Here is a 26,606-nt window from a genome sequence, read left to right as displayed (position 1 = left end):
AGTAAAAAACTACCAAGAGTTCACTCCCCTGTGCCTATTTCTAGAATAACTATGGATGATTCATCTTTCATGGGAGCTCTGCAGCTTCTACAGATCAAAAAGCCAGGAAATTTTGAAGTTTAAGGGATTCCTCCAGCAAACCAAAACCAGTAGTACAAGAGCAAGACAGTATTTTTGCTTGTGTTTTACTACTAAAAAGAATACTCTTCTGTCCTGCACAAGATATCCTAAGACAGACCCACTACAGATGAAGAAAACATTCTTTGCTTTTGAAACAGGTTGTGACAGTAAATGTAAATGACTGTCAAAAACAGTAAATGAGAAAAAGTAAAGGAATCATTCTAAAAAGGTATATTGTAAAGTTATGTAGAGAGCCTGGCATAAACTCCATTAAAAACAATGGCCACTGCACTCTGATGAACTCCAGAGCACAAGGAAAATGAAAAGCAGTTTCACTGTAGTAAGATTTAGACTCAGTTTTAAATAGTCACAATCAGCTCTTAATTACCTGGAAAGCTGGGTATGTGTGAAAAAGAACCCAGATAATGGCAAAAGGATGAACACTTGTAGACTGGGCAATGATCACCTGTATTAAGCAAAAAATAAATTCCCTCACCACCAAGAAACCACACTCCAAAGTCCACAATATACTGTATTTTGATGGGGGGGCAGACAAAGTTGCAAAGATGAGCTCCATAAATAGGTCTGGTGGGATTTTTTTTACATGATTTGTTAATGTAGCCAATCCTGCTCCCTGACATTACTTACTACCAGGTAACCGAGCCTGAAAGTGTCCCTCATCTGTCTCCTTGTACGAAATAAGGACTTTTCCCGATGTGCCATCACTCCAGTGCTGAAATAACACAATAGGTGCCCTGTTCCCCACTGCTCCCAGGCTGCAGCAGATGTTGGCAGCAAAGCCCTGTAATGTAATGGCTTGAAGCCCTGTGATTAAGCTCTTTCCTTTGATGTACTCTGTGGCTGAAGTGTATTTTCACACCACAGCTCTCTGATTTTATTGCCAGGTGCTGAAGTGACAAGTGGATCAGAGGTGTCTGATAAATCGTCACTGTACAGTCACCGCACACAGCTCCAGGCTTGTAACTAAACTTTAAATCAGAGCTACAATATCACATATTCACTTTTACAAGCAGCTTTTCAAGATGGTCCAAGTCAAATAAAAAGCAAACGCAAAGATCAAATACTGAAGATAAATTAAGTTAGTATTTAACAGACCAGTCAAGAGAATACTGAGCACCAGGAAACACACACTGTGACTGTGGGTGTCAACACACCCCAGAAGGCTGACATCTCAAGGCTGGGTATGTACTCCAGGAGCCAGTGTATCCTAAGCTCTACACTAGTTAATTTAAAGCTCACCAGACAAACACAAAAGCCAATTTATTTCTGAATAACAGTACACACAGAGGCATTTTTCAGATGGTTATATGCTCCAGAGTCGCACAGTACAGAATCTTAAATTTCTGAATGTAAGATGCCCTTAGAAATTCCAGAATTTTCCTCTAACAGGCTCAACTGCATCTTGGCCATGGTGTTTAGGAGAAAGTAGTCATTACCACAAGATCTGCTCAAAGCCAGGAGAGAATTCATCAACTCTAAATTAAACACAGATAAAAGCAAAAAAAACCCCATGAAAGATAATTGTAACAGCACTGGGAACATTTGCATGCTCTTGTAAACAATAAAAGCTTGAGCAAAACCTGCAAACTGAGGCTGCATGAGAGTGTCTTTTTATTGTTTCTTAAGTTATAAAGGTATAAATAAACATATTGAGCAACAAATTCTAATATCAGCAAGCAGTCTGAAAGCATGTCACTAAATTGGCAAAACTGGCAATATATGGGCATATCCTGAAATGCATTCAGTCTGTAGTAGTTTAAAAGTTACATAAAAGCAAGACTTTCGATAAAATTTTCCAAAATTTTCTGTTTTGGAAATGATCACAACATCAGATGTTATCACAGAACACCATTGAGAACAATACCTAACTGCAATTCCAAAATACAAAAGGGTTCCAAGCACTGAGGTAGTGAGTCAACAAATCTTTGTTTATTTAACAAAGTTACAACATTATGCATTATGGCCCTGATATTTGTAAACTATATTTTCTAAACTGAGGGACTAAGAAACCAGATGTCCTTGTGGCAGAACAGAATTACAGTTCCCAGCAGCAATAAGGATTCAGAATGTGTTGCAATTAACGTTACACTAAAAAGTTTCAAACTTGGCTTTTCTTTTTAATATAATGGCAAAGCTAATGAAAAACTGGAATTGGACAGTTCTCTGTTTCAAAGCCTACTGTTACTTTTTGAGTCAAATAATAAGAAATGCCAGAAGTCCATTTTAATCACATTATGGCCCAGTGGCAAAAATGCATTTCAAAATTACTTGACCTAGAGCCTTGTCTTTGATGGTGAGCAGCAGCAACATATCTAGGGGGTAGGACTGAACAGAATTCACCTTCCTTTCATTCCCAGGAACAGGTAAAGTGATGGAAGTATTCAACATTATCATGCAATTCAGTGCCACACCTTTCAGGAAGGAGTTCCTTATCTATGTGTTTTCCCAACCAAACACACTATCCTTTAAAAAAGTATACTGAAATTCAAGTAAAAGTATTATCACCACGGTTACTCACCATACACCCAAGACACTTGAAGCCTTGAAACATTAGTTAAAAGGTGTTAAAGTACCATTTTAAGCAAAGGTAAGTTTTAATGGTTAATCTCCACGAAGCCCACAAGCATTGATTTTGGGTTGGAGGAGTGGAATGATTACCAAAAACTGACTTCAGGACTGTAGGAGGTGAAACAATTACAATAATCTAATCTTATTAGAAAAAGAGGTTTACTGTATTCCCTTAGAATAAAAAGGAGAGAGCTGATCATTAAATAAAACTTCTTTGTAGCGCTGAACTTAGAATTTCCACATAGCTCTAATTTTAGGCAAAGGGATGATTAGTTCACCACCTATTGTGCCACAAGACAAAGGTATACACAACACAACAACTGGATAAATAATGCAACCAGTGCAAGGCTTCCCTGGACACTGCCAGGAAAAGGCTGGATCCTGCAAGGTGCTGCACCCCACAGCGACTGAGAGCACACCACACCTGTTACACAGTCACGATATTTGCATTTTTATCTGCTCTCAAAACATCAGAAGTTCAACATGCACTAGAAAATGCACTCTCTCAGGCTGCAGTAACAGGACAAATCTTAGACTTGGTTTTCCCCAGTCACTGTCATTCCCATTACTGTGCAATGAGCTACTAGAATGTGGACACAAATGACTTAAGTTTTATGTGTCTTACTCTTTGTTGGTTCAGGACAAAAACCTTGTATTTTGTCTAAAAACATGGTTTTCACTAAATATGTTCTGCAGTAACACTTCCAATACAAGAACATTTTGCAGTTCACTAACTCTCCATGTCACTGACTTCTTCAGGGCAAAATACATACTATGAATGTATGTGCACACATACACACACCTAAGTATGCACAAATACTGCTTCCAGGACATCTACCACAGCTGTTCTTTTAAATTTCTCAAGCAAGGCTTCTCAATAAAATAAAGATGCAATGGGGTAGATTTCCTTAAGAAAAAACTCCAACGTAACTGCTGACACTGTATTTTCAAGCCCCCACTGTGAATTTATGGCAATGCAGAAATGGCAACACCACCAGTTGAAGACTGGTATGACATTTCCCCCACATGATTTACATCTTGCTTTGATTGTTAATTTAGGTGATCAGTATATTGCGTTGGTCTACACCCATGGCTCTATGAAAACAGCTTCTTAAAAGATGTTGAAATACTAGTATAAAATGCACTTATTAGCAAAGAAGGAAATACACAGCTAATCAGCTTATATTTACTATGACATAGTTTCTCATGCTTATTTTATTTTATTTGCTCATGGGATTTATTCCTTATTTGTAATAACTGTTTCCCTTTCTTACATTCCAGCAATTTATTAATACATTTCAAAGTTTCTAAACTGCAAATAAAGTCATACCCTGAATAGATAATGATACCTTAAGAGAAAGTGACAACCTGTTTATAAACTATTCTGGTAACATACTGGTTCATTTGCTTCCTTTTTTTTTAACTGCACCCAATGGGTCTGCTTGAAAGCAAGATTTCTAGTGCTACAGCAACTCCTCATCTCTTCACTTACACCAAGCTATAATCCCTTTAGTTATCACAAAGGTGGTGAGTTGCCAAAATTAAAGAAGAAAATGAAGAAAAGGTAATGGAAACAGATCCAATTTTTCTTGTTAATGCAAGAATAATTAAGTAAAAAGTAAAAACCAAAACCCACCAAAAAACAAAGTCTGGTTTATTGACACAAATATTTTCTTCCTAGAAGGTTAAGAATTTTTCTGAAAGGCATCAGAAAGCCTTTACACTTACTTGCTCATACTCCTCTTCCTCTTCATCATCAGACACAATACTGTCATTGAATGGCTCTTCTAGAAAGAAGCAAAACAAAATGGTGTCAGTTAAGCTGCACATGTACAACTTAACAGAATCTCATTATCACCTCACTTTTACAAGAGCAAGAAAGATAACATGCTTCTCATATAGACATGTCCTTTTCAGGGCAACTATTGAAATAATTTGATCCTATAATCATTCTAGAAATCACTGCAATTCATATTTTGGGAAATGGCAGAAATAGAAACATTCTGGAATTGTTACTTTCTCATAAAATCCACGGTGACATCTCACTGTATTTACTGACAAGACTTGAATGAAAGAGTGTGCACTAGCAAGTTTGTCTATTTTCAAATATTTTTTAATAAGAAACTCTACTTCTCCCTACAAATACTTTAATATTATACTGCTTTTGTACATAAAACATTAGTACTCATGCAGAATACTTATTTTAACTTTCGGACAAAATTATTTCCTCATGAAAAAAGTGGCCAGGCTTATGTTGGAAATCTGAAAACACAACTTGTACTCATCAACTCAGACAAAACCTCTTAAAAATTACATTCTCAGGTAGAAGAGGAGATTCTATAACCTTGAAGAACAAATATGACATAGTGGCAATACAGTGCTTGAATACTTTATTTGTTCTTTTACAAGCTAGAACTGTAAGATAGGCTGTGTTCTCTTCCCAAAAGACAAATAGAGCAGTTCAACTCGTTCTATGTTTACTGCACAGAAAGATTCAACCAGAATTAATCTCCTTTTTATTATTTGCTTTCTCTTTCTTCAGTCTTCCTTTCAGTCACAGGCAACAGAAAACGGAATAAATATTCCACCTTCTCTGTCTGTATTAACAGCATCTACACCTCCTGTGACCCATCAACATACTCTCCAAAAAGGATGGTCTCTGCTCTGTATTCAGGATAAACCATTTCACATAAAACTACACCTCAATGGAGCAAGAGATGAGCACAGACAGACCTAGTCCCTAAATCCTGTTTTACAAATTTCTACTGCATTTTTGCAGTTGGCAGCAGTCTCTCATCCCTGGTATGAAAGAAAACAGCCAAGGTCATTTTATTTACGGTCCCAAAACTTTGGAATTGAGATTTACTCAGCCTTTAACTTCTTCTTTCTTACTACAACATAAATGGAATTTTAAAACACATGACTTTCAAATCCTATTCACCCTCTCTCAGACCATCACACTATTGTTATTCTTTGAAGGTTCCAATGCCAAGTAAATACATGAACTTTTTTATGGCTTTTGTGAAAGATTCAAAGCTCTGATAGCTGCATGTGTTCTGACCTGAATTGAGTTGCTTGATAACATATTCAATCTGTCGAACCATCTCTTCACTTCTTTCCTTGATAAAGCAGCGCAGAATTTCTTCCATTCCCTGGATGTAGCAGAAAACACTGGTAGATCAGTATTTCATGTGACCACAGTGACAGAGATCTGTTAGCTACAATATATATTTTTTTGGTCAGGAAAATCAGGCAGTGTGAAGCAAACCATGGTATCCAGCTCCAAGTGTTGCACAGACAAAAGAAATACACTCTCTAGATTGCTTCGAGGCTTAAACAGAGACATGTCCATGATGAACACCAAATTTTTACAATAGATCTGTTGCTTTTGCCTTCTGAATTCAGTAACCAATAGTCATCAGAACAGGGTAAAATTTACATCCACAGAGACAACAGTGCAAGGTTCAGAGCAGGAAAGCAAAAAGCAGAACCAGCTTTGACTTTAAACCTGGTCTCTCTCTTTATGGCTCCTTATAGGCTTGATGTTGTGTCTTTAACCATTTAAGATCACTTTCAATCCTCTGTGCTCTGTGAGGTGGAACATCCGACAACAATCACGTCTGCATAATTCCCTGGGTTAGTTCTTAAGATACAAAGATGTGCTGCTATCCCAGGAGCAGCTTCCTCAAACACAGAAGTTGAAACACAGTCATTACCATTAGACTTTCACAGGAGATCAGTTCCAAGTTCTGAAACCTTCCTCCTGCTGCCTTCCCAAATAACCATGTCTATACCAGGCAGAAGGAAAAGCAGCAAGAAGAACTCCTCCTTTTAGTAGCTACTCACTGGTGCAGAATGAGCTACATAAGGGGAAGAAGTAGCAGGCGAGATGAAAGCATCTCCTGGGCCACAAGGAATCTACAAAATGCTGGAAGGACACACAGTTCTAAAATAACCCGTTTAATTTATAATTCAGACAGAATCCTTCACACTACTGAGGCTCCACTCCTGGGAAAAAGACCTGAAAATATGGCAGAAATGTTTGACACATACATTCATACTTCCCTGAGGATCAAAGTGGGAGGGCCTCTTGTGGGTTCCCTTCTCAAAGTGCCCTGGCTCCCACCCACCTCACAGCCCTGCTGTGCCCTGCTCAGCAGGTCCCTGTCTGGGCCATCTCTGGCAGAGCTGTTGATTTTCATGCTATGCAAAGCAGCACTTCTTACCATTTCTTTGGCTTCTTCTCGGACAGAAGGGATGGCCAGAATACTGTACAGTGCTCCATGCACATATGACTGGATCTAAGAGGAAGAAATTGTCATACCATGAAGAAAAACTCTTACATTCATCCCAGCGGACTATCAGTAAAATATAAGAGTGAAAGTGTAGAACAACTATACTTCAAAGAGTTTAACCAGGCTAGACTGGACTTGCAAAAATTCTCACATGGGAAGCAGAGAACTTTTAGGATGCAAATATACTGTGATATGGTTCTAAACTGGATCTAAACCAGTGTGCTGCATGCCAATTTCCCAAACAGCCCCACTGCTTCCGACAAGGTATTCTTGCAGATTGACCTAGCCACAAGAGGGAAAAAAAAAAAATTAAGAGAGAAAAGCAGAAAAAGAAGGCTAGTTTCTGACAAACACTAATAGCAGTACAAAAACCAAAGAACAGGGAAAAGACCCTGCCAGCATTAACTCAAGACAGTCTTCAAGCATTCTAGCCTTAGGCAGGATGATAAAGCCAAAGCAGCTTCAAACATCCTCTCACTCTGTTGCCTGTTACTGTCCCTCAGGAGAGGCAAAACCTGCCAGCATAAAAGCTCTGAATTATGGCTAGTGAAAGCCACCAGATCAGTCAAACTAGTTTTACCAACACTTATGTGACCCTTTCTATGGGCCAGTTACTTTTGGAGCACTAAGATTTTCAGTCATCCTCTGTCTGTACCTTTGGAAAAGTGGACAATGAGCAGGCCTGGGAGCAGAGGAAGCCAGGGAAAGTAAGGGACTGGGATTCACACAAGGATTCCATAGCTTCTCAGGAAGCTCTCCTCACACCCAAGAGCACTGTAGTCCACTTTTGACTTTGATAATAAAACTTCTGCCAAACTAAATGCAAAGTACATTGTAAGAATGCACCCTCTCAGAGAAATTTCAAAGTAATTTTATGGCACAGACTTCAACAATATGGTAGCATTTTCTAAGTATTTCGCTCTAGGGGTTAGTATTTTACCTTGTATTAGTATGTATTGTCTTAAACTTTCATCAATCACAAAACAAAGGTAGTGAAAGAATCCAATAAAGGTATGTCAGATTAATCAAAACAATGCTAGTGAAGAACTGATCTGCATCTTCTAATGAATTCATAACACGTGGACAAAGCACTTCATTGAAGTATATTCTCTATTTTTAGTTTAAGTTATAAACAAAACCCCTTGATGATACAGTCACTGCATATAAATCAAGACACCAGAATTTCTATTTCATTTTTATTAGAAGTCTCCTAACACCTTGCACAATTGTAACGGAATTATTCTAGAATATCCTGGTAAAAAATCTGCCTCCACGAGTTCAGCTTTGTACAATATTTGTCTGCATTTCTTTCTGCCTTAAATTTTACTCCATGGTTAAAGAAATGCCCCTCTGCAGGGACAGCTAAAGCAATGCTTTATATATCAGACAGCAGGTATCAGAGTGATGTGCTGACAAGTATCAGGTAGAAATAACTAATAATTTTTAGCATTTTCCTCTGGGGTAGTTCAATTTAGCATCTAAGACGCATGTGTGCCCTGAGACAGAAAAGAAAGGAACCACAAAAGGTTAAAGTGACAGGTCAAACGAAGTGGAAGATAAAAAGATATTAAGGCTTGAATGTCACAAGTCTACAGCTTTTTTATAGTATTCCTTAAAACTACAGCAAATGTGTTTCCCTGCACCCGATGTTTTGCAGAATGGATTTGCATCACACATTGTTCATCTCATGAACGAGTTAAGCTTGAGGTGACATTTAAGCAGCATCAGAAACTGCAATCAAGGCACATGGACTGCATGGTAACTGCATCCAAAAGCCTCCATTCTTAGCTGCCAACATTTGTTAAAGGAAGACATACTTCTCTCTAGAAAAATCACCGCTCAACAAAATAAAATATACACATTTGTGAATTTTAGGAAAAATTCATGCAACTTAATTACATGAGGGTCTAATAAAGGAAACAAAACCAATTTACTTTTCCCAATTTTTCCTTTCTTGTTTCTTTAATTTTTCTTTCCATCTTTTCATTAACCCAAAGTTTGCTGTACAAATACCTTAAGATTCTCATGGCCAAGAAGACTAGAAAGAACTCTGAGCATGTGGTTTGGGATACTTGCACATATTTTCTTCCCTGCAAAGGCAGAACACATAAATATGCTTGAAAAAATAGAACAGGTCAGAGCAAGTTTCTTTCTTACCTTTTAGAATCAGTATTAAATATAGTTTGCACAGAGCAATATTGTTCCTTGTTCCTGACAAATGCTGCTCAGCATAACTGAGTTGAAATCAGTGAAGTTACTCTGGATTTATGCAGTTGTAATTTTGGACAGGATACAACACAAAGGGGATTAAAAAATTTAACAAAGGCATTTTTTTGCTTACAACAAGCAGATGATTTTTCACCCTTGCCTTACTTTCCTTTTTAAAAGGAAATTTACTTTAAGCTCTTTTTAAGTCTCTTGGGGAGAATTTCTGCATTCTAGAAGTGAAGGCAAGGTGAAGGTTAAGCTCCTCGCCATTACTCCTCAACCCAGTTCTTTCTGTTTACAAAGAAATCTCTTACACACAGTGTGTAAGTGGACACACCGTGTCCTTTGAAAAGTGGGCCTGGAATGTAGCAATGGCAGCCGTCACAAACTAATGTGAAAAAGAATCAAATCTTATAGGGTGCCATTGCTTATTTCCTTGCGAATTCTTTAAAATTTGGTGAAGCTAACCTCCCATAATTGGGATTCTTGGGAAAAGAGATGTGCCCAAAAGCACTGGTTACAACACTCAAATATCTCTGGTTGTGGTCCCTGCTTCTGATTGTAGCCACTTGAAAGAATCCTGGTATAACAAGAAAAAAGATTCACAATCTTCCCTATCTACTTCTTGGAACAAAGTTGTAATTCATAATGTAAGACACCTGCACTCCGCAGACAAAGATTCATGAGCAAGGCAACACAATACTCCAGGTTGTAATCAGACAGGCAATCTGGGTCTATTAGAACATCAACCAGCCAGAAAATGAGCCCATCTTTGATCATTGCTGACTGCAGTGAACGCCTAGGATTAAAAACCAAAATCAGATCACAAATCACAAATGTCAGATCACAACACAAACAGCATTCAAATATATTTATAGCCAGTATAAGCACATTAAAAATACACTAGCCTGCCAAAAAAAAAAATCCCTAAACTACCCATTTTGGCAGAATCATTAAATGAAGTAATTAACAAAGCCTGAAGAAACTGAAGATGCAGATTCCCATACGGTTAGAGGACCAAAACATTGTTGGATAGATTGGGGGGTTTTGTCTTTTGTTTTATTTTGTTCTTTTTAAACATGTGAACTGCTGAGGTAAGTTTCTTCATTGTTTTCTAAGGCTTCTTACTCCAGCTAAAATGGCATTTTCAATTGTCTTTTAAAATTAGTTTAAAAAGCCAGCTACACACAACAGATCCAGAAAACTAATTACTTCTTCTGTCATAGGTAGCCATAGCACTGTAGCACTTTTGTACTGTTGATTTGACAAATGAGGTTTTTTGCTCGAATCTATTTGCAGTTTTCTCTAGACATTCTTAAATCTCATGCTCTTTTAACTCAACTTGTAGCTCCCCTTAAAGACTATGCTGAATAAAGTGCCAGGTGGCCAACTGTGATCTACAATAGAAATTCCACACTTTACAATACAAAAAAAGAAGTATATACTGGTAGAAAGGTCTTAGTGAAGAATAGCATTTTTAATAACATTATTTCCAAGAGGATTTAAATTTAAATTGCAAACATCAAAGCAGGTGTTTTCCTGGCTTTGGTCCTGATAGCTCATATGTTTCTCAGTGCTGGATATTGCAGCAAGTCTATGGCATGGACTAAGGAAAACAAGGGAGATCTGACCACATATTAAAAAAGTTCTCCTTATGTCAAGTACCTGGAATTAACCTTCTATAAGATTGTTACTTTCTAGAAAATAAAAAACTTCCAAATTTTCAGTATTCCTCCTGACTACTGTGAAAACAGAATTCCTAAGATCATATTTATTTGATAAATAGAGCAACATCATGCCCTTTACTGCATTTGCATTATTTCTTCTGTGGTGGGCATTTGAATCAGACTGCTAATGCAAAAGTAACAAACAAGACAGTCCATGCATAGACAGCTCCAGGAAAGAGGGTCAACGGAACAAAGATGAAATCCCTGAAAAATGTTTGCAGAAAGGAAAATGAAAACCTTATGCTTTGGAATGTAACACAACTATTTCTTTCAGTGTAGGATCATCAGAGCTTTCTACATTAAGATTTTCACTTTCTTCAGTTAAGGAACATACAAAGCACACGAGGCTGTGGCAGGAGATGTACATTTACTTGAGCCTTGACAGCTGGTAGGAAGTCAGGTTAATTCAGTCAGCAAAACTGAGTTCTCCTCCATAATAAGTGACATTGCTTTCATCAGCCGTCAGGGGTTCTGATGATTGTTATGGGGAAATCAAGTGCTCTTCTTTCCTCCCTGAACAGAGCCTAACTAGCCTGCATTTCCTCTCCTGCTGTCACCACCACACGCTGTGCTTTCATCACCTGAGGCTGAATTTCTGCAGAGCCCCCAGAACATTCTCCCATGTAAGGGAATCCTTGTCTTCAGCTTTCAGTCTGTCCTCCAGCATTTGCAGCAATGTTGGGTTCTGAGAAAGGTAGGCACGACCTGGTGCAAAAAGCGATGAAAGAATAGATGCTGAGATAGCAGCTATGACAGAAAAGCACCCTCTCTTTGGAAAAGTAAGCAGGATTGACCTCAGTTTCCTCTTGACAAGCCACAGTCTTGTGCCAAGAGCCAAACAAACCTGCACAAAGTTATGTAGCAGACCAGTTGCATTCAATCCAGACGCTTGGGGTATGAGAGGTGCACACTTGCCAAATTAGTACCACACAGAATCCACTGTGAGTATATGCTTTCTGATCTATCAGTTTTGTACAATAAAGGGAAAGAACAGAGATGTCCAAGGAGCTTGGGAAAGTCAGATGCCCTCCTGCTACTGACTTCAAATGAGATTTCATCTCCTAGCAATACTTAGCTCCAAAAATAGCAGCAAACCAAGAGCTAATTTGGGACAGGCAGAGATACAAAGCTGGATTTATATGCATCTAGATTGTTAGCACTGCACACAAAGATTTCTTCAGGTGAGGATCAGGAAATTGCAGGAGCCACAGTAGCTACTCTTGCACAGCCTGGTAGCAGGTCTGCCCACAGGACCCCTAATTAATGGGGATTTTTCTCTCATTAACCCTCATGAAGAGACTGAAGACTACATTAAAGGCAGTATCTGAGTAAGATCCCACACAGATCACAAATCATCAAAACAAGTCAGAAATGCTGAATATACAGTGTCAAAATGAAAACTTTCCAGATACTGAAAAGCTGTTTTGAATGCATGTAACAAAAGACAGTGAATCCCTAGAAAAAGGGTGCAAATAAGGCTCTAAATTTCTACATGCACAGACATGCACTGGTGAAGCACCTGTAAGACAGCATTATATGAAAATGCGATCTTATTTTTTGCAGTGAATCTTTTACCTTCCATCAGTGAAGCAAAAGCATTGATGAGCCTTGCCATATACTGTCTGACTACCTCACTCTTAGAATATAACAATTGGAGGACGCTTCTCTGGAAAAGAAAGCAAATGTTAATAAACCACAAAGAAGGAAAACACAAAAGTTAGTCTTCCATAATGTTTTAAAAGCTTCATTAAACTTACACAGAAAAAAACCCCCCCTTTGAATGCATATTGATTTGTCAATATGATGTACAATTTCTTTTTTTATTGCCAGGGGGCTGAAGAAGAGATGGAAAATGAACAAATAGGCAAATTACAGCTTCCCAGCTGAGTCTGTTAAAACACCATTAAGCTCTATGGTGTAGAGTGGAAGTTATAATGAGCCAACACAGTCCATTTAAAGCTGGTACCTAAAATTAATATTCAATCAGTGACAAAAAACCCCACAAACCAAACAGCTTAGTTTTGTTGATGAACTAAAGTGCAGTAATATTACCTGAACAGGAACGCTTTTCTTTGACAACGAAGAGCGTGGGAAGCGGCTCAGTAACTTATGAACACCACCACATTGCAATTATTTCTAATCTGTTTTATTTCAGGCATTACATATAACTTCCCTCTTACAGAAACTTATAGGGAGAAAAACTGATGGTTGATTTAATAATCCCTTACGTTTCCTAGTGGTACAAGTGACTGTTGCAAAGACAATGAAGCCACAATAAACCAAGTAGGCTCAGTGCCTCGAACCCCCGGGGAACTCAATTATGCACAAAAGTCACTACAACCAATGAAAAAAGTTGTGCTTTTGTTAGCAACAGTACAGAATTATTAGGGGCTGAAACAACAACTCAAAATCAACACACCAGCAATTCCCCTTTCTAAAGAAAGGTGCCAATTCACCTCAAATTCACAGAAACACTGTTGACTACGCTATTGGAGGTGCACAATGACACATTCCATAGCGCATTGGGACTGAAGTCCTAATTTAGTTCTTATCTTAGATCAGCGAAATGAATTGAGTGTATTATTTAACAATACACAATCACTCAAAAGGAGACATAGCATCTGATAAGGAAGGCAAAGGGCCCCAAGCTTCGGTTCAACTCACAGAAGTGAAACACAGAGAGGTGATAAACTTCCTTTTGTCTACAAGAACTATGTCTACATTAAGAGCTCTTGTAATGCAAACCTTTGCCATCAACATTTAAAGACTGGGATGCAGAAACTAAATATATCACCCCATTTTGCCACTACTACCTTTTTTTTTTCTTCTCCCCTTCTAGACAGCAATAAAATTTTATGATCAGCACTTTATAGATGCAAATGAGCAGTATCACACAGAAGTTGGACAACTGACAACTCTCAGTTTCAGCTGACCTGACAGTTGCTGTGGCAATCTAGGAGGTCATTACTGATGTAGGCTTGCATGACAGTGTCTCTCTGTTCTCCAGGATATGATGTTGTCAAGCGCTAAATAAAAACCAACATAAATAAACAAGTCAAAAAAACCCCCAAAAAGCCAAAACTGTAGATTGATGATTCCTGGAGATTTTAAAGGTGCTGATACTCTGTAGCTGAGAATCCTCTTTCATGGGGAGCAGTAATTCATCTAAGGGAAAGAGATGAAATGAACTGACCTGACCTCAGCTCTGTGATCCATTACAAAACTGTTACTTGGGAGCTGTCATCATTGCCCATACAGGAAGGATACAGCATTACTTCCCATAAAGTTAAAAAACCTACAGATGTGGTGCTTTTCTTAAACATCTGAGACAGAGCACTGGGCTAGAAACTAGCACTGGTCAGAACAAACGGATTGTTTTTTATGTGAAAATGGACACTGAAACTTGATCAGAATTCCACTATTACCATCTTTCATGTTTGTCACTTTGAACACATCAGCTTCCTTTTCAGCAGGAAAATGTAACTTCCTGTTGTCACCTGTAATTTTTCTGAAATGTCATTACATGATCCAAGTCAACCAAAAAGTAGGTTCCTGTAAAATACCTTGATTATAAAGGAAAACTGGTGATTAGAGTCAGGTATGTCTTGGATACAGCAGTATTTATATAAATGTAAACAAAAAAAGATATATGGAAAAAGGAACTGCCTAAAACAACAATTTATTTGAAAACACAACAGAAATTATTTCCACTGAATATCTCAGAAATCTGGGAATTCCTCATGTGAGGAATCTGTCTCTCCTCAGATGAGAAGAACACTGCTACACTACAGACACCTCCTGCCTGGGCTACCTTCATCATCTCAACAGCCTTAGCCTCACCAACAGTGAAGCTGCCTGTGATGTTGAACTCATCACCAGAACAACCATCTTGTTTGCAAAATGGATCTTAGCTCTGGATGCCTCCAGAGGCCCTGTCCTTACCCAGCGCAGAGCCTGCAGTAAGAGGGCCTTGAGACGATCACTCCCTGTAATCAAATCTTTCTTCAACTTCTCATAATCCAAAGAGGGCAACAATGGCACCTCCTGTGTCTTCCTAAATGCAAACGGAAAAGACATTCATCAAAACTCTCTCCTTGTTCAGTGCAGCTGATGTTACTGAGGTGAGAAGAGCAAAAACAGGAAGTCTGCTTCAGGAAAAGAATTTCCACATTTTCACACTTTTATTACCATTATAGTGTTAAGGCAACAGACTTGTTAAATTCAGGGTTGTTTTTTAATTATACATGCAGCTCACTTACCATCATAACTTGCAGAAAGTAAACTGACAACCAGCCAGCTGATCATCTGAGATTTTTACTGGTACAAAGCAGTACAGCAACATCATTTTTTTCCCCTCCCCTACTGGACCACAAGGGCATGAGGGCAGCACTCGTGGCTCTTGACACAATTAGAAACAGATGCAGTAAAAAGCTGCAGCTCCAACTCCACCTCTGAGCCCTCAGGCACACAGAAATGTCTTCTCCAAGGCAAAGGTGGATTTTTACAGGCTGGAGTATGCTGGCTTAACATGAGACTTAATACAGGACTATTTTCTATGCATCAATACTATCTTGCTATTATGAAATTTAATAGAAGTTTCCCTTAAGAAAACTGGTTCCAGTCAATGTTTTAATCTTAATATTTAAATACAATCCACTAAAATATTTTAATATCTTCCCATCCTACCACTTTTCAAAACAAATTTTAATCCTAATTGTCCCATTATATTGTAAACAACAGGATAAAAACAGTGTCTCAAAAAATGTAATAAAACTTCACCTTGAATATACCATCTTTATTCAGTACTATAAGCCAAAATTTACTAAGTCAGACACAAAAAAATTAAAGTCAAAGCACCCAAAAATCCATATTAGTGACTTCCCTTTTTCCTGGATTTGTGAGAATCAAACCAATTACAACAACAGGACTGAAATATGTGGAAACAGTAAAAATACAGCAACAACCTCACAGGTGTGGAATGGCAAATTTACTAGATTAACAACATTCTGTTGAAATTAGAATGTTACTGAAGCTGCTCAGCAGAAGAACACAGACCACACAATATTTGCATCAACATTCACTCAGGTCAGAGGAAGCACAGAGGAGGAGTGATTCCCATTTGCACACAACTGGCAGTGTGTACTTTAGTTTACAAACCCCTCCTCCTCTTCTCTACAGATAGAAATGAAGCTCAGCAACAAATACTTACATAGAGGCTAAAGATGCTCTTAACAGTGTGGAAGCCTGGATCACAAAAATAAAGAAAAAAAGAAATTACAGCAGATTAGTCCAAATTTCACATAATGTTCCCAATGAGGTCCAAAGTGATTTTTTTCACTGAGGTTCTGCAGTTCTTTTCCTATAAAGCCTGTGCTGTAAACCAGAAACACAGCTAAAGAAAGAGCACTTCAGTGTTTATCTTTCTTTTCCCTTAAAGTGTTTCACGGGTAAAAATCTCTTTTGTTATGATCTGGCTATATTATCCTCACCCACATAGTCCACAAATTACCTATGCTTGAAGCACTTAAAAAAGTAATAATAAAAAAGGAATAGAAACAACTATCTGAAGCCCACTGAGGAAGATGAAGAACTTGCTAAGCACATTCATTGACTTCATAAATTTTCATACCTTTGAAATTGCAATAATATTTCATTGGAGACCCAGCATGCATTCCTACATATAAATTTATTGTAATTCTTTGTTTCAACACTAAAGTTATTAAGTGCCTGCTGCTACCAAAATATACCCCTATGTATAATTATTAATATGTAAAGACAGGACTATGTATTCTAGTATGGATAAAACCAATATGAAATAGCATGCCATTTCTCAGTGGTTCTGCCTAGGATATTATAATTAAATCCTGGATATTTCTTCTCTGATGCAGGGTGACACAGTGCATATACAGGCACCACTACACAGCATGGAACAGCAACCATATAAAAGTTCCACACGAAAGTTGTCTGCCTCAGTAAATAGTTTTTGCTAGAGTTAATTGTAGGTGAGCAAAGAAGCAGCAATTCTGGCATAACAGTGCTTCATGTCATGCATTCTGATGTCAACTACATGCTGTATTTGCAGAATATTCAATGTCATCTCTTTGTGCTGATCTCTCTGCTAAAAATCTCTTGTTACCACTTATGCCTGTGAAACTGGTCTTCTCTCCTAACCAAGCCTCTTTCAGTGGGAGCTATATAATCAATGTCTATTGTCAGATGTAAAACTGTGGGATTTAGGAGATAAAAAGCATGAAATACCATAGAGAATATTGAATTACACCAACCGACATATTCTTGAAAACAACTTGGTGGGTATCCTTGCAATACAAGGAACTGCTCTCTTAGATGTGAAATAAGCTTATATGCACACTGGAAAGCGTTTTATATTTTGTCAATGAATGACTTGTACACAATACACAATTAACAAGTCATACACCTCAAAAGTAACCTGTCTTGACCAGCAGTTCTCATACCATAGTTTATCTTACACAGAATAAAAGTCTTTAAAGTATCATATCTGCCCCTAGACTGTTTTGCCCTCGTTCATTTTCCTTAGCATTTTTGATAAGTATAAAGACTTAATTTTGTTTAAACACAGCTGTTTTCCCAGTCAAAGCCTAACACCTTGTAGCTGAATGTGCAATGAAATCACAAATCACTTTCGTTGCCTCTGTCAGCACCTTTCTCCTTTCTCCATTAGAGAAAATGGAAGAAAGTGACTATAGCACTTGAATGCAAAAAAATTACAGAGCCCTTGGAGATGAGAAGGTCAAACAGAGAATAGCAGTGAGAAAAGAAACAGAGCAGGGCACTAGGGATATATAGAGGTATATAAGGATTCTCTGCTTCTCAACAAAGTCTTTTTTACACACCTCTTTGCTGTCTAAGAAAGAAAAACATGCTCTAACCAAAATCTAACCAGAGGATAACTGGTTAAGATACACATACCACTCTTCTGCACAAATAAAACTTCTTGGCAAGTGTAGGATTTTGCAAGCTTTTATAAATTTCAAACTACAGAAACTTCAACTGGAAAAACATTCATATCAAACAGGACAAGGTCCTACTAATTCCCAAATTACTTTTTAAGCCAGCAGATGGAGTACAGCAAAGTATTTAGTATGGTTTCCTTCTGCACTCCACCTACACCAAAAAGGCACCAGAGAGCGAGGCAGGCCCTACACTGGGGCTCTGAGGGCAGAACCACTGAGCTGGAAAGACTTCTGGTCACTTTGCTGATCAGACCCAGTTTATCAGTCTAGAACCTGCACAGGAGGAAGGAAGCTCTTTCAGGCTTTTGGTCTTTCTGGGAAAGCAGTAAGGATAAAGTTCCTATTACATCAGGTTCAATCATCAAAGCTAAACAGGAATGGAGAAAGTTTTGGGTTTGTTCTGGTTTGTTCTTCACTGGTTTGTTCTTCACTGCACTGTCATTTCTCAATCTATGGTCAGCACCACTGATAAGCAGAAAGAATGCAACCATGTCACAGGCAGAGGTTTCCTTTCTTCCTTTACATCTGCATTATTGCAATTAGTCATAAGTAAGCTAATCTGTATCTGTAACTGTGGCATGGTGAGTAAGGCACTGGCTCAGAAGACACACTTATTGTCCTGATTCAGCCAACAACTGCAGACAGAATCCAAACGTCATTTCACGTCTCTGGGCCTCAATTTTTCTCATCTGGAAAGCAGATACAGGCATCAATCTCTTGAACATGCTGGGGTTTGAGATCTAGCAATGAATGGCAGAGTGCAAGAGCTAAAAGTTATTATTTTGCTATTAAACAATCGAATACTTATGGCACAAACACCATAAATAGAAAGGATTTAGTAGCTCCTCTTCACTATAATTTTTCTTTGATTACAAGATTTATTTCCTCAGCATTTTCTCCCAAGTCCTTTCCCCAGTCTCACCTTTCCTGAAACAGGTTAAACATAATTGTAACCGTTTGAGTAACGGTATACCTTAGATTGCCTATGAAAAACAGAGTGTGAAGAAGCCAGGGTGAACATGTTCCTATGTCCCAACACCCACAGACTTCATCTTGAAAAAAATTTATTTCATGCAAAGCCTATCTTGAGAGAGGATCATTTGTCATAATTGAAAGACATACAGAATCTCAGTGTCTTAAGGAAAGAAAAAGAAACACAAGAAGAAAAACAGCCCAAGCATAGCTCATTCCGGTAGGATCATGGGGTAGACTTATGTTTGTGCTGGTTCTTGCCAAAGCCAAACCAGGTGCCACATTAAGTCAAATAATTCTGTCACAGTGCACATTAGCCACAGATGGCATCCCTTTATTTTTGAACAAAGACAGGCATGAATACAAACAGCATGGAATAAACCAAAGGAGTTCAAAGGGAAAAAAAAAAATCAATATTTATAAAAGAAAACAGATGCACTTCATGTGCAAGCCAAAACCACAACTGTTTTTATCAAATACTGCAGCCCTATATTCAAGCCATATCCCCTTTGCTGTTTGATGTATATATTCATAATATGCTGAAGGCAAAGCTGAAAGCCAGATTCTGTCCTCAGTTCCCACTCTGAAAATGTGCTGTAAGAATTCAGTGTAAATCCAATGCAGATTCAGAATCAATAATCAAAGATATGTGATGAATATGTGAAGAGTAAAACCAAAATTTGAGCAGATTTCTACAAATCATTAGAACTCACAAATCTATGTTGAGTTCATTTGCTACACACTAATAACAAGAAGACTGCTCCATGCAGCCTGTGAGGGATTAGACCCTGAGCTTGTGTAACCAGGCAGGTTTACTGGGGCTATGCAAAGTATTATTTCATAACAAGATCTGCAAATGTTTTAAATTATGTTTTTCTCTTACTTATACTAGAGGTATGCTGTTATGAAAACTTCCCACTTGCCATATAAAACATATTCTCTAAGACATCTGATGTGTACATTAAAAAGTCACACAGCAATACTGTGTGATAATGTAATTACAACACAAATGTCAGAAAAAAGTATAAAACACTATACATAAACAGTGAGGGGAGCTGAAAGCTACCCATGTATTCAAGAAATACCTCAGAATCAGTCAGACAGCTTTACAAAAATTTTATAAACAACTCTGCACGGTAAGTTTTTACATTCTACATTGTATAAAGTTACATTTAACTAATGCTTTATACTAATCTCTATAAGAAAAAAGTTCTTCTTTAGCAAAAATCATTTGATTCATAATTGCTCATCTGTAATCAACCTTTCTCAATCTCAAAATAGAGCATTATGTGGGAGAACAAAATGCTTAACATCAAGCAAAAAGTGTCCATTATGAATATTCATGTCATCAAAGGGAACAGGTTGATTGATACAGGTGATCTTTCACCATAGGTAGATGTGGGTAGTGTTCTCTACATCAAGATAAAAAGAAGTATGTAAGGAATAGTCCATTGCATTCAATACTTCTATGACTATTTCTCAAAATAAAATGTTGTTTTAAGTGGAAAGTTGAATGCCCACAAGGGTGTACTGTAATTCCAGGTGATATATATGTTTGAAATTTAGGCAGCTTTTCTTGAAAGGCAAAATCTTGTTTTACCTAAAGAAAGTGATAAAAATATAAGTATGTATTATTTTAAATTGACTGGCATTTTTCAGAATTTGTGTCAATGACTTTTATGAATTGATTACATACTGAGTTACTTAGAAGTAGACTCATTTCCTTTCTTCACAAAGAATGCACTGACTATGGGCAAAATTAGATACTTATGGTGCACTTGTAGTATTGCCAGAATACAAACTTCCATCTGGGTTACACAAGTTACAGGCACTACACAAAATATAATTTTGTGTTTTCAGTGAGAGAGGATCATTTTAACTGTGTGAAAGAATTTTATAATCTTTACTACCGAAAGGAAGTTTGACTTTAGGAATGAAAAATACAAATACACAGAATACAACACCCCTCTGAAGAGCACAACTCAACTTGCTGAATTATCTTGAGCAATAATATTTATTTGCTTTGTCAAAGGTGTTGTGGGGTCAGCTGGTTTTGGCACACTTCAGAGAGAATGTATACTATATACAGATGATTCCATGGAAGAAACAATTGCTTCCTGCATGCTATAAGAAGCTGTGTTTCATGTAGAAGTTGTGGACAAAGCCGCTCTCATGTTGACATGCTGTGTTATGTGCATTATGAAGCCATAAGGTTAGCCAGAACATCTATTCCATTCCCCATGCAATTTCCAAGCCCTGCACATTTGTTGGCTCTTCATAAACCACACAGTTAATGGTGTGACAAGTTAAAATGCAGAGAAAATTGCTGCACGTTGTGAAATGAAGAGAAATACAGACTGTGACAGACTGAGCAGGCAACGTGAAAGGAAATAAAGAGAGACACTTACATATCCGTCATCACAAGGGCTCATAGAGTAATATCCCTTTATAGGCAAACAGGCACACATTAAAATAAAGAAGATTAAAAAAAATAAGTTAACAGAAATAAATCACAGAGAAATGCACAGTTCTAAAAAACAAACCAATAAAAATTTGCTAAAAATTAACAGACTATTAGCTTTGAAAAGAAAAGTATAAACACGTTCTCCCAATCCTCATACTTGTATGCCTTAGAACTGAAATTGCTGTGTCTCTCTTGTGATATATTTGGAAGTTCTCCTCTCAACACCTGGCAAACACACCTAGTCTGCACATTGTTCCACACTGTCACTGTCAGAACAGCTACACACAAAGCACTGACAAATTTACAGGAATATATGACCTGTACTGCTCACTCCACTGAGGCAGCTAAGAGAGATACCCTGAACATGGTGTGGATCAGAAGCCCTCAGCTTCTGAGAAAACACCTGCCACTATTCTCCACACTTACTTCGACTGGAGTTTCTGACCACAGCATAACAAAGGCTGAGAGAGACAATTTAAGGTGTTTCAGCAATGTTATCAATTCTTCATCCCAAAAGGCTCCAGGGGATAAACTAAGAAAGTTTCTGGAGGGAAACCTAGGATGTAGTTACTAAAGTAAAGAACGGTGGTAATTCACGGTTTGAGTAGTTTAGTACAAAATATGCCATGTTCTCTTCAAGTAGACGAAAATACTTGGAACAGCTTTGTATCTAAAAAGAACAGTCTTAATTTAAAATAAAAGTACACAGTTCAACACAATGAAATAAGACCAACATTAATTATTCTGCTTCCAATCTTTTTGTGCAAACGTGCCAGTACTTACTTTAGAGGACATATTTGTACAGATGAATAAGCACATAAATACCCTATTTAGCAGGCTGCTCTTTAACAGAAATATACAGCCTTACACAGAAGACATAAGAAACTTGCCACTCTTCACTGTGAGTAGAAAATAAAGTTCTTTTTATTCTTTAACCAGTTTTACAAATCCGACATTCTTGTTTTTATTACCATGACACTTAGAATTCCCTGATGTGAATGATTACTTTAACAGTGCTATACACACAGGTCCTGGCAAAGACAATTTAAAATTAAAGACAAAGGATGACGTTGATAGACACCAAAAAGTGAGCAAAAGAAACCAGCAGATAACCTTTATCATGATGAGAGACATTTCAACACATGATGACCTGAGCCAGTGAAAATGGATGTAGGCATCAAGACAAAAGATGACATTGAAGGAAAGTTTTAACATTAAAGGAAATCACAAAAGGTTGGACCAGACAACCTTTCAAAGTCCTTCCAAACTGGGCTATTCTATGATTTGAGGACAGTACCAGGAAAAGTTTGTGGAAACCCCTACAAAAAGCAACACCTTACCCTTAAAGAGCTCATGTAAACAAAAAACCTGCAGCAACTTGTGTAAAGGGCATTATATACTGTATCAGCAGGAAAAGAAAAACTTCTCCTCACTTACATGAAGAGGTAGGCTTGTTTCTTCTTTTCCATACATAAATGGAAAAATACAAAAATCATCCCATGGACAGAGATGCAGAAAACTGATATATTTCATCCAAAGAAAAGCTCACTTAGGGTAGATGCTGTTTGCTGCAATGAGCACTTTACTTTTAAATGGAAGAGCAAACATCCACATAATGCCTGGTGAATCCACTCTGAATGGTTTAGAGACTGATTTAAAAAACCAAACTAATAACCTTCTATTACCCTGATCTTAGGTTTCATGTAGTCTGCTGGTGCAGAAATTTCACAAGTAAGAAGTGGAATACTTGCCACCAACTATTACAGCTTGATGGCACATGCACAGTTGCAGTAAAAAGCATGTTTGAGGGAAAAAAGCACAGAGTACAAAAAAAATAGGAGCCTGTGGTAGTCATTACAGCTATCCCCCCCCAAAAATTCTTCCCTGTTCACAGTTTGTAAATGACAGTTTAACTTTACAGAGGAGCTGGTAATTTTGTCCAGTGACAGAACTTAACCCACTACTTTTCTACAGCTTCAAGAGTGGTGTTACTCATTTTAGGTGGAGACCTAAAATTTGCAAGGGACATCAATTCACCTAATTGTAGCCACAGGTAGATATAATCAGACTGAATAGCAATAAAAACATAATGGGCATTTATTCTATTTCACAACACAGGTGCAGTATATGCAAACGTATATAATACATGCAAACAACTTCACAGCTTTCAGGTCACAGAAAGATTCTCCAGTGGTTAACACCCATCTCTACTATTGACAGAAACTGCACATCTGAAGAAGCAGTTTCTGGTTTACCCCAAATCCAAAATTTAGAGAATCTTATTACCTTATCCCTAATCCAAAATATTCCAGGAAGGTGTACACCTTACTTCAATCCAAAAAACCTATTTGTGGGTTTCAGACTTGAGCCTGTGCTACTTTTGATGGAGAGTGAATGTATTGTGTTTGTGATACAAAGCCAGAATCGTCTTGGCTTCAGGATGTGTATTGAGCAGAAAATTGCAGGCATCAAAAACTACAACCCCTGCTTCTTATCCACCAGACAAACCACTACTAGAAAAGGAAAATGGTAAAAAAAGGTAAAACTTATATCAGGAGTGTTAAAAATATAAGGGACTATGGTCCTGTAGTAGATTACTGTAGTTGAAACTACACTTTTCAAATTTACCATTACCCACATCAGATCCCTATCCAAATGAACACTAGATAGGCAGGCATTGATTAAATCTTCAAATAAATGTTTCCTCAGCTTGTCAGACCTGCTGCTCTGACCTTCTATTCTTAAATCCAGACCTTTTGCTCTGACAATCCTCTCAGGTTTCTTATCTCCCAATTCAGTACCACACATGTCAAATGACATGATGGAAGATAACATTCAACTGGCAGCTAAGAGAAAAACCTTACAGTAAAACAGGACTTCAGAGAGGCTTTGGAAACATCTCCCAACTGTAACACAGTAGTGTGGCCTCTCTCCCACTGCATGCAGCAGATGCATCCTGTTAATGGATTGTACATCAGGCTCACGAGCTGACCCAGGAGGTCACAGAGCTGGCAAGAGACATGGAGTTGCTCTGCAAAAGAATGATATCCAATCCAGCTCACCAGAGAACACAAAGCTGACATCAGAAGCCCTTGCTAAGTAAGATTTCAGGGTATGATTACAATGGAAAACTCTTTTGGGTGTTATTGCCTCAGGTCTCAAAGCCAGTTTGGTAAGTAAGAGTTGCTTCTGGGATTTGTCCTCCTGATACAAATTTCTTCCAGTTTAAAAGGACAGGCCTTCAACTGTGGTGGGGGGCAAGCCCAGAAGCTGATGTTTGCACATTAACAACTGATACAGGTCACCCTTATTGTAATTTCAAAGCCTGAGACCTCACAGCTTTCTACTACACAATACGACTTTCCCCAACATTAAAAGTTGAGCACAATGTACTGGGAACAAAATCAAGTTTGCATACAAATAATGCTACCAAGGATATAATCCAAGGTATAGTCCTTAATGTCCTGGGGCCATACTTCATTTTGGTTACAGTACTCATGTAATCCTCCTTCCCAGCATAACTAAAACCTACCAGTGTAGTGTAGCTGATGTAACAAAATATACTGTAAAGCTCAAGTGCAGATCTCAGAGAATGATGCAGTTTTAGCATTTTCTGCCCTCAGAACCTGACCCAAAACCTGGATTGTCCCGAGTTGCATCAGTATAACTGGCTGTGAACTCAAGAACCTCCTCTTTCCAAACTATGTAACGCACATCCACTCATACCCTAAATAACAGAAATTTAAAGTTGCATGACGGTTCAACAGAAAAGTGATTTCCTTGCTAATGATTTTCTTTTTCTGCTAATTTATTTAGAGATATTGATCCAGCAGAACCAATTTATTTCAGGGTCTTGTCCTGACATTGGTGATGTCAGTGAGATAGGATCATCCCAAACAGTTAAGGTGAGGTGGGGGAAAAAAAACCCAAAAACCAATGACCAACAAACCACCATATTTAATGCCTGATAAAACCCTTTAGACAACGACTGGGTTTTTTTAAACCTCTCACTTATCTTGCCTACAAAGAGACCTAAAGGTAAGGATGAACAAAGTAGCTGCCCCTCTGCTAGTCTCTTCCCTCTGCAATTATGCAGGTGGCTGCCCCTTACAGCAGAAGGTTTGTGGAGTAGCTGGAAAGACCACACTCTAGTGCCTCTAAGTGGTTATGAGCAAAAAGTGAAGGAACCTTCCAACACAAATCCAGCACAGATGCTGTGAACTCGTGCTACTACTTAGTCTGGGTCACAGTGCCTCCAGCTTTATTCCAAAGCTTATGCAAAAACCTGAAACCACTTAAGGGTAGAACAATAACATCTGAGTGTATAACAATGAAGTAGTTGAATCCTTAAGAAAAAGTAATGGCATGCCTGAATGGCCTAGTGGCAAACAGACAGAATTTTAGTCCATCTCTGGCTTCCTGCATCAAAAAAGCCAGGGAGTGGTTAGAAATATTTTGGGATGATGGGAAAGGAGTCTCATTTTTCTTTTCAGAAGATAATCTCTATTTTCCTTCTAACATTTATTTGTGTTTCTACATGTTTGCTATTCATATATAAAACCAGAACTCTTTACATGGGAAGTAAACAAGAAAATATGATCAATCAAGAGGGGACAAAAGGAGAAGATGAGGAAACCTGATTATGATGTAGTGAATGTCTACATACAAACTGTGATTAGCTCTCCAAAACTTGGCTAATGCCTCACAGAGCCTGTGTGAATCTGCTTATAGAAACAACATGAGAGTTCAACCACAGTAGCTGCTAGAACCTCAATGTCAAGGCGTGACCTAAACCAGTCAAGAAACCCTTAATCTAAACAGTCTCAGGGCTATAACTGGACTGGTCCTTCACTAGAGAGCTTGGCTGTCACAGCAACTACCTCAAATAGTGTGGATAAATGAGCCACAAAGTCACACAGAAATAGTTATGCTAGTAAAGCCTAGTATAAAAATAGATACAACTGTGCCAGAAATACACAGCTTTACTCAGTTAAGGGAGACAAAAATTTACTTGCAGCAGGGAAAAAAATCCACCACCAACACATTCTCTTTCTCTAACCTATCTGCACAGCTGGAGACTGTCAAAATGGCCACAGTGCCATAAGCATAGCAGCAAAGGCACTTTTGGAGCAGAAATGCTTTTAGAGACACTTTTAGGGAAGCAGAAATCAGAACCTTGCATAAAGATGACGCTCTTCCCTCTGCCCCATTCCTAAAAGGGTTCAAGAGACCAGAGGAT

At 38.0% G+C, this 26,606-nt stretch overlaps 1 protein-coding gene across 1 annotated transcript in view; it reads right to left on the bottom strand.

The window, feature by feature from the left end:
* Positions 1–26,606, bottom strand: part of ARMC9 (armadillo repeat containing 9) — a 62,191-nt gene that overhangs the window by 21,248 nt on the left and 14,337 nt on the right. Inside the window, 11 exon segments of the mRNA XM_032120272.1 lie at positions 4,438–4,496; positions 5,771–5,861; positions 6,936–7,010; positions 9,018–9,094; positions 9,872–10,011; positions 11,521–11,644; positions 12,515–12,605; positions 13,873–13,965; positions 14,882–14,993; positions 16,149–16,183; positions 21,312–21,347. Coding sequence (XP_031976163.1) covers positions 4,438–4,496; positions 5,771–5,861; positions 6,936–7,010; positions 9,018–9,094; positions 9,872–10,011; positions 11,521–11,644; positions 12,515–12,605; positions 13,873–13,965; positions 14,882–14,993; positions 16,149–16,183; positions 21,312–21,347 — 933 coding nt within the window.

The sequence above is a fragment of the Corvus moneduloides genome, chromosome 10, assembly GCF_009650955.1.
Source record: "Corvus moneduloides isolate bCorMon1 chromosome 10, bCorMon1.pri, whole genome shotgun sequence".
NCBI lineage: Eukaryota > Metazoa > Chordata > Aves > Passeriformes > Corvidae > Corvus > Corvus moneduloides.
Note: the sequence above shows the minus strand (reverse complement) of the source record. Positions and strands in the feature narration are given on the sequence as shown.